This window comes from Empidonax traillii, unplaced genomic scaffold (genome assembly GCF_003031625.1).
Source record: "Empidonax traillii isolate 1590-97213 ecotype Southwest subspecies unplaced genomic scaffold, ASM303162v1 scaffold164:size861626, whole genome shotgun sequence".
In the NCBI taxonomy this organism is placed as follows: domain Eukaryota; kingdom Metazoa; phylum Chordata; class Aves; order Passeriformes; family Tyrannidae; genus Empidonax; species Empidonax traillii.
Window position 1 is genome coordinate 547,563 of NW_020955357.1, and position 9,640 is coordinate 557,202.

Consider the following 9,640-nt stretch of genomic DNA (forward strand, 5'->3'; position numbering starts at 1 on the left):
TTTGAAAATCAATCCAAAATATATGAGTTTGAAAGAAGCTCCTGTTTTAAGTAAACAGTTAAACAAAGGGGAGCTATTGTGAAATTCTAATGTGTCAGTTGAAAAAGTCATCAGAGAAACTTTCTTCAAGATCCACATCATCAGGGAAAGAAAACAGCTTTTGAAACAAGTAATTATTAAAAGGGCAAAACCCAAAAAACCCTTTTGCTATTCTATTCTCATCGTTTTAGTCTCAATACCATCTTGAATAGAAGAGCAGAATAAAGCAGAGCTGCAGTTGCATGGTAAATTAGGCAGTCTTCAGTTCTACATTATGTTCAAGAACAGAAGTCTAGGAAGTCCAAGTAATGAAGGGTTAGCAAACAGCTTGCAGAATCCATAGCCTCCACAAAGTTGGACTTAACTTGCTGCCTCCTTCCTGCTTGTTGTTTTGAAAGTTACTATTTTAGGTTCCAACATGAATTTAGTAGGAGATAGGCAGGTTTCCCAATATAGATGTGGTCAGTGCACCTTTCTGTAAAAACCTATGTAGGAATTTGTTTCTTTTCTGAGAATTGCAGTCAGATTTGTTTGATGTTCAACTTTGACATCTAACAAGCTACTGATAAATCTGTTTTTAAAAATATGACTGGTTAAATGTAGCTAAGGATGAAAAATTTTAATTGCATGAACTGGAAAACTCTTCAGTTTAGTAGTAATAATTTGATCACATATATTGTTCTGCAAAACAGAGCAAAAGTGCTGGATAGAAAGTAGAGAATTCATAGGAATAAAGAATTTGTGTAGCATATGTGACCATTTCAGGCCTCTCAGTAGAGGATTTGAGAACTGTTTCTGTGATCATTAATATGTAAAGTGGGTTTTAGAGGTATTAGAATATAACCTAACAAGACCGAGATAGTGTTGTTTATATATCCTTAAACTATATTTGGAATATAGCTGTAAATACGAAAGTGGAGGGGTTGTGAAAAATACTTTACTTAATCAACAGGGAAATCTGAACCCAACTTAAGACACTTGGACTGTACCTTTCTCTGTGTGCATAGCCAATTTCATTTTTATCTTAAGAAGATCTTTTTAACCCGATGTTACTCATTCTTTATTTACTTGTTGACTATATAACAGCATCATAGAAAAAAGACAGTTATATTAATCACTCATCCTTGTTGTATTAACATTTTTGCTGAAACTAGGCTTCCTTCAGATCCATTTTACACATTTTAAAATTAAAAACTGACTTTTCTGAATGTGCATTAAGCTATAACAGCAGTACAGAATGGAAAAATACTAAAATACTGTTTTGTAGAAGCTATTTTCTTTTGTCCATAATGAATGCTCTCTGGTTCTCCTTATTGATCTGCTGGCAGTCTAGCAATCATTTTTTTTATCCTTGTTAACGAGTTTGAAATGAAATTACTTTGTGTAAGTCATTCACCTCTTGTATCACAAAATTAGATAGGTCTGTAGGATTTATAATACTGAGACTTTTTTTAGCATTTCGTAGCATTTTAGCATTTAGATTAAACAGTAAAGGCAATAGCAAAATTATGCTCTTCTCTCAGAAGCTGAGGGGAGGAGTAGAATTAATTTTTAATTTGTCTTGGCCTCAGACAGTTCTTCTAAGACTTAGCTTCATTCTTGTGTCTTTCTTGACAAATATAAATACTCAGGGGAAAAAAAGAAGCAGATTGTCTTAAATCTTCCAAACGGATAACAACCCATCTGTCTTCAAGTCCAAGGTGTCACATTCCAGTCTGTAAAGCTGGAATTCTCAGGGACTACTGTACCAGTGTCTCTTTACCTTGGTGCAAGGAGGAGGTTTGAGGTTGACTGTTGTGTGACCTTCAGTGCTCGAATGCTGTTGGTTCCACGTCACTTCCACAACATGCCAGAATAAAGGAGGAGCTTAAGACAATTTGCTTTTGTTTGAGGAAGAAGGCACTTCTCCATCTCCAGACATTTTGATGTCTTTGCTTTTTTTTCTTGTCAGTGTTCCCTAAATTTTTTTCTCCACTGTTTTCTGCTACATATTGATTTTCATTAATAATCTCAGGCAGAACTGCCCTGACTTGCAGGTATGCAGGATGCAGATAAACACATTGCATTTTCTTACAGCCCAGAGTACTGTTATTTCTACTCTTCCATTTTTTCCCCCAGTGTCTCCCAGTTCCCTTTTCCTGTAGATAATGGCAAGTTTTCTGTAGTAATAAATGTAGAAAAATAATTATAATCAATTTTTTACCCAGTGCTGGCATTGATTTTGTCTTTGCTTTTCAGAATTTACTATTTACAGATGAAACTGATAATTCAGAAATAAAAATAATTGATTTTGGCTTTGCTCGTTTAAAACCACCTGATAATCAGCCTCTGAAGACTCCATGTTTTACTCTTCATTATGCTGCCCCAGAGCTCTTGAATCACAATGGTTATGACGAGTCTTGTGATCTGTGGAGTTTGGGAGTCATTTTGGTAAGTGAGGTTTTTAACTGTAACTTTATTGCTTGTATTTATTTTTTGTTAAAATGGAAAGGATATGACATGATTTCAGACATAAATTGGGTACCTGCCAAATTCAAGCGAGGTGAAAATATTACTGCAAAAATAATAGGTTCCAGGGACAGATCTTTTCCAGGGGTGAAGATTTTTTAAGTAGCAAATTAGATTTAACAGTTTTGAGAATGGAAAAGTTACTTGATACAGTCCAGTTCTCAAAAAGAGATATTCTTGTTAGGAGATTTTACAGGCATCCATGTAATCTTTTTACAGTTTCAGTTCAGAGAAGGAATCAATCTGCATCCTGATTGACAGAAAATTAATTACAGTAGATATAAGTGGGATAGAAATATGTATTGTTCATAGCTTCTTGAAACATACAAGTGTTTTTTCTAATAAGGACTCCAGAGAAAATCTTGCAAATTTTAAGTTTTCTATAGCCTTGAAGTTATGCCAGTCCAGGTTTTATTGCATAGCTCTGGTGATGCAAACAACAGCCCTCCATATCTAGTAATAGCGTTGTCCATAAACATACTGTGTTTGTTAATGCTGCTTTTGTTGTCATGACAGTACACAATGCTATCAGGACAGGTACCATTTCAGTCTCAAGACAGAAGTTTAACATGTACCAGTGCATTGGAAATTATGAAGAAAATTAAAAAGGGAGAATTTTCCTTTGAAGGAGAAGCTTGGAAAAATGTTTCTGAAGAGGCTAAAGAGCTCATTCGAGGTATGTATTCACAAGTACTTCATGTACCTTGTATTTCTGTCTCCAAAGGTAAAATTAGAGAACCATACAATATCTGGTTGCTGGAATCAGCAGCAGAATGTCAACTTGTCAGAGCAGTATCCAGAGCTTCAGCTGTGTCCTAACCCCTAATGAAAACTATGGGTTGAGGGGGACACATCAGAATGCACTGCAAATTGCTTGTACACCTACCAGAGCTTTCTAATGTGATGAGATGCTGATAGGAAGATAAGTAGGGTTAGAAGGAACTGGAGAGCTTCAGAAAAAGTGAACTCACTGTTTAAAAACATATTTAAAAGCAGAGTTTTTCTTTTATGTTATTTTTGCTTTTCTAAAAAACCAAAACAGCTTATGAGATAATTGTCTTAAAAGCTGAGCTTTTGCAGTAAGTTAATTTATTACTGTATTTTTTCCTTTGCTTATTTTTTAATTCAGGTGCCCAGAGTATTTACTGTATTTCTGAGCTGCTTCATTCACATTTGCCATGCTTTTGGTTCCCCATTAGCTTTTGAGCATCTAATTATGTTTTCAGCATGAGCTGGACACCAGTCCTAATTCTACTTAGATGGGGTTCTGAATTTCTGTAAAAGTAGGCTTGTAAGGAATTTTTCCTGCCAAAAATGTAGGGATTTCCAGATTCAGACTTCAGTGGAGTGTTCAGGGAATCTGATGCTTACTCTCGCCAGCTTTAAAGTGAAGAAATCATTTGGTAGTTCTGAGTTGATGTGAAAAGAGATGCGACTTATCAAAGAGTTCAATATCAGTTTCCTGTGTTTAATGATTCTTCTGGAGAGGATGATAGTCTAACATTGTGTGAGCCTTATCTAGGATAAATATTGGCATACCTAGGACAAATATTGACGTTAGTTACTTATCAAAGCAATGTATGAGATTTTCTTAATAAATATTTGCATTTTCTATTAAATGAAGATAAACAGATCACAGTTCAAAAGAATGTAATATGTTTCTATTAGGACTTCTAACAGTGGATCCAAACAAAAGAATTAAAATGTCCAGCCTGAGATACAATGAATGGCTTCAGGATGGCAGCCAGCTGTCATCCAACCCTCTAATGACTCCTGATAACTTAGGCTCTTCAGGAGCTGCAGTGCACACATATGTCAAAGCCACTTTTCATGTAAGTTCTAAGAAATTTTATGTCATATGCTATATTTTCTAATGTGTAATCTGGATTCATGTATGTTTGCTCTTAATAACAGGACATCTGTCCTTAAAATTCAGTGTTTGCTTATAGCTGATTTTTTTTCCATGATATGTAACATCTCTGGAGTCCATGAAAATATAAATGATGAAGCAAAAATAAATTTCTTGAAGATATTTATATTCATGAGGACCCGGGGACTGAGGACAGCTGTTCACGAAAGAGCTATTAAAAATATTTTGTTTCTAAGAGAAATCTATTAAAAGGTCTTCAAACTTTTATGAAAAAAGAGGAGAAACTTTATATTTAACTGAAGAAACTATTTGACTTTTTGTTTTTAAGGTTAAAAATTTGAAGTAAAATTTCTGGAACCTGTGTGGTTTATGTTTTTTATATCATGGATGCTTTTTTAATGGACTTGCTTGTGTACTATTGTATATTTACTAAACCCATTTGAACTGCAGCTGTATTATACAAACATATTGTTGATTCTCATTATACCTTCTGCAGAGAATTACCCAAAATTGAGCAGAATTATCCTGAAACGTTTGTGGATACTTTTAAGGAAGGAGACGAAAAGAAAGTAATTGCTACTTGGAGAGGTCCTGATAATGCAACATAATTTGGGCTGGAAGAAAAACTGTAATTTAACAGTGTCATTTTTGAAAATGTAGTCTTAAATAGGTTAAGGCTCAATAAAAAATACTTCTAAATTAAAAAGAACGAGGAGGGAAAGATACCAATTAATAATGTTATGTATTGACTCTTTCATACCTGTAAAGGCCAGTAAAGTTATTGTTACAGCTACAATAGGAACTAGTAGGGCTCTATGAAGAAACTGTCATTTATCTTGTGACTTACCATAGAACATTTATAATAAGTGATAAGGCATAAAACGTCTTAAACCTCTTGAAAAGCTTAGAATTACCTTTTATTTTTAAACAGGCCTTTAACAAGTACAAAAGGGAAGGATTTTGTCTCCAGAATGTTGACAAGGCACCTCTTGCAAAAAGAAGGAAAATGAAAAAAACAAGTACAAGCACAGAGACACGTAGCAGCTCCAGTGAAAGTTCACATTCTTCTTCCTCTCATTCTCATGGTAAAACTACACCTACAAAGACATTGCAGCCCACAAACCCTGCAGACAGCAATAACCCGGAAACCATCTTCCAGTTCTCTGACTGAAAAGTGGAGAATATTCTCTCTTGAAGATTTAAGTGGTTATAAACTTGGTAGTACCTACATTTTCTCCTCCCACCCTTCCTCCCTGTGGCTTACAGGCTGCTACAGAACGTCCATTGCTTTAGAAATGTATTTCAGTCATACCTTTTTAGCTTTGTATTTCAATACATTTCTTTTTAGCATTAAGTTTGGTATCACTGGATATGGTATAATACTATTATACAAACAACATTCTTTTCTCTTAGGGCTAAATTACTAGTGTGCAGTCCAGCTCAAGGTAAGGAGCTATGCTGCTTGTGGTACAGCTTGGAAGAAGACCTTCTCAGTGTCAGAATCTTCCTCCCAGTTTTTTCCCCACTGTTCAAAGAAAGGAAAGCTCTGTAACATATATAGAACTTTTGGATCTTCTGCTTTTACTCAGCTCTGTGAACAATGTTATAGAATTTGATTCTTCATGCATGTAAAGAATCACTGGTACAATGCACCAAAGCAGTATAGTACTTTAAGACCTTTTAAATTTGTGATTACATTCTATCCCATTTCTTTGAATTTTAAGATCAAAATGAAGAGTTATGGAACTCTTTATTTTGTTTTAAAAAGTAACTCCACATATCTTATTCTAAACAACTGAGAATACAAGTCTTAGATTTTTTTTTTTAAAGTAATTTATTTTTTTAAATAAATCTAGGGTAAAAGATGTCTAATGTGAGATGTCTAGTACTGTGATACAATTTTTTTTTGGAAGTTATTAACTTCTAAAAGACTTTACAGATTCTAAAATATAATTCTATAAGAGAAAATTAAATTTCATATTCAATGCTTTGGAAAATGGTCACATGTTAAAATATCTATTTCAAGAATTAATTATAATTTATATTTTCTTTTTATATTTACACAATAACTTTAAAATATTAAGATTTTTTTAAAGATGCAAAAGCACCAGTTTCAACATCTGTTATTATAGGGTCCATACAAAATGCATACCAAGTTATTTGAATTTTGCATTGTGCAAATATGACAGTTTAATAGTAACTGTAAAATATTAGAATATATGTTTTATTTTTTGCACTTTATAACATCTAAAGGAGATGTTTTAGAATAAAGTGCACTCAGATCTCTTTTCCTACAAGGGTGCTGAGCACTGATTTACTGGGTTGAATGACCTGAAATCCACCATATTTGGTGGTTGTGGTCATTGTGAAGGAGAATTCTGTACTTTGCAGGAGTGAATCCCTGTATATTACCCACTGTTTTCATTCCTTACTTCAAAATGCAAAGCTCTTTCTATCTCGCTTTTACATTGTATATAACAAATACTAGACCTGGGCACCTTGTGTAGTGTAGATGTTAACAACTTATGCACTGGGAATACTAAAGGGAAATTATATTGAACACTGTGCTTCACAACTTGTTCACTGTGGTGTACTACAGTGAAGTATTTCCTACTGTGATAGTATAGTATGTACATAACTGTTTGGAATCATAAATGTGACTTACAGAAACATCAGCATAAACTTTTAAATCAGTATATTTTATAAATTTATGGAGAGCTCTTTTATAGCTTGTATTCTCAATGACCAGAAGTAACTTAAGTGCTAAAGATGACTTCAGTTTTGCAAATGCTTACATGTGTAAGTTTCCACTGAAGTCAGAGGGGCTCCTTGTCATATGCCTAAATTTCTGTAGCGGAAGACTAATTGACTAGAGGATTTTGTTAACAGCTGGCTCTATCTTTAAGTAACCTTAATCCAAACCCTATGCAAAAAAAAAAAAAAAGGTTATAGGAATTGTTTATATCAGTGGTTTTATTTATAGAATTGTATCAGATATCAGTATTGACAAATACAATACATCCATGTTTACAGGGATTGTGTGTATCAAAACAAGGCTTTGTAGCCCAACATGTTTGTTCTGTGTTTCTTTAATATTAATAATGGCATTCTGAAGTTTTGGAATTGCTCATGTGAAATAGTTTACTACTTTCTTGATGTGAATGTCAACAGTAATTGCAGCATTAATTTCAGGTTGATGTGAATATTGAGATTTGCACTGTTTATGTAGAAGTAGTATATTTAAAGATCAGTATATGTGCTAATAACACAACCAGTTTTAAATGGCCGATGTTAAAGTATTGAAAAATAATTGTCAATGTAATATATTCAGGTTTGCTTTCTGAATGCTCTCTTTGGAAGTAATCTCAATAGTGAACATGGCTCATTTGTAAAAGAGTACTTCCCCTCTCCCCAATAAACTTGCTGTAAATACAACAAACAATCCACCATTAATGCTTGTTATGCAGACAGCACAAGTGAATCGGGACATTGGAGAACAGGTTGTTTGTAAAGTTTGCACTTGGAGGAGTTCTTGGAATTTGTTTTCTTCAGGGTGAGGACAACAAAAAGCTGTCTTGGTTTTATTTCATTTAAATGTAAGAAACTTTCGGATACCAAATGGATTTGTAATATGGTAACACAGAAGTCCAGTATTGCATCAGAATGGATTGAGCCTTCAAACTTGCTCGGCCCTTTTCCATGGCTACTTTTCTGAACAAGATAATGATCCCTGCACAGCTGTGCTCCCTCTGTCATCTGAGAACAGAATAATTCCTGGCAGGAAATATTCATAGAATGATGATATATGTTTATTGGTTGTAATGAAGTGTTGCACAACCTACTTATATTTTTAATGTAAGCATGTATTATGTGCATGCATGTACGTACATGCTGTATTGCATGTCTAAGTCTCAATTTAAAGTCATATGCTTTGTTTGAGAGAACTTATATTTAAAAATGAGTTCTGGACTCACACAGAGTTGGAAGGCCAGACAATGGGGCTACCACAGAAGAGGAAGAATGTTACGGGAAATCAGAGGTGAGAGGCTTCTGGAAGGATGTTTTCAGAGGTAAATTTCTCCCCTGGCTATCTCAGTGTGCATGTAATAATCACTGACACTGAATTGCAAGCTTTATTGCCAGTTGTCCAGCATAAACACGTTTCCTAACTCTGCAGTCACTGAGTATGTGTGCGTGTCCACACACATGTGTATATCTTCATAACATTAGCTCATCATACTGAAATTTTTTGTTATTTCTAAAATGTCATTCCAGGTATTTTTACTAAGTTGATGGTCTTCATTCTTTGACTCATAAATAACAGTCTTTCTCAGTATCCAGTTTTTTACATTGTAGAACATGACATTGCCTTCCTTCAGCTGAAATAGTTGATGGAATATTCTGGATTGAAAGAACAAAAAATAACATGTCTGTTTCTGCTGTAGAGAGATAAAAGTGCTTTGATCTTTGTCTGCACTTTTCAGTTTGGTCTTTGACCCATAGGGCATTGGAGTCTATAAAAATATAAGAGGTGCAGAGCTGTTGACTAGCTCTCGCCTGCCATCCTGCATTTTTATATATTACTCATTGAGTAAATTCTGAATGCTCAGAACACCTATGTAGAAAAGAAAACTTAGACTGATTTCTGTGGTCTGCACTAGTAAATAAAGCAATGCTTTCAGTTCCATGGGCCAGCTGGAGCAGTCTTGTTTGTGGTGCCCAGAAGCTGCAAAACAGGAAAATGCAGGAGACCTGCAATAATGTAAATTTGAAAAAATTCGTATAGTTTGACAGCCTTCATGTTCTCTGTGTTAGAAATGGAGCCTGGGAAATAATTGTAAGTGTTTAGGTAGAGGAGATGTTATGGATTGGTCTGACTAATACTTTATTCAGCGGTAGAAAGCAATTCATGCTATGCACACATAAAATTCCTTTTAAATACTGGCAACCAATCTCCTTGTATTCACAAAATTTATGCAGAAGTCTGCTAACTTCCTTTGAAATGCCAGTAATAAAGGAAAAAAAACCCAGAACCCTTCTTTAATTTCTCAGAACTGCTAAAAACCTGAATCAAATGAAACTGCAAACTGATTGCAAATTTGTTGCCATTTTCTTAATAATGCAGAGGTATTTGTTGACAAATCTGGCATCAAGTCATAAAATTGGCATCTCATTTATGTTCATCTGATTTTTCTTGGGGCTTTTTTTTGGAAATATCTTGTC

The 9,640-nt window shown here is 34.4% G+C and overlaps 1 protein-coding gene across 5 annotated transcripts in view; it reads left to right on the forward strand.

The window, feature by feature from the left end:
* The window catches only part of RPS6KA5 (ribosomal protein S6 kinase A5), a 76,129-nt gene extending 67,268 nt beyond the window's left edge, over positions 1-8,861 (forward strand). For all 5 annotated transcript variants that reach the window (XM_027885330.1, XM_027885331.1, XM_027885333.1 and 2 more), the window contains 4 exons: positions 2,278-2,469; positions 3,064-3,223; positions 4,216-4,379; positions 5,349-8,861. In XM_027885330.1, the coding sequence (XP_027741131.1) occupies positions 2,278-2,469; positions 3,064-3,223; positions 4,216-4,379; positions 5,349-5,588 (756 nt within the window). In that variant the 3' untranslated portion in view covers positions 5,589-8,861. The remainder of the gene's footprint in view (positions 1-2,277; positions 2,470-3,063; positions 3,224-4,215; positions 4,380-5,348) is intronic.
* The last annotated feature ends 779 nt before the right edge of the window (positions 8,862-9,640 follow it).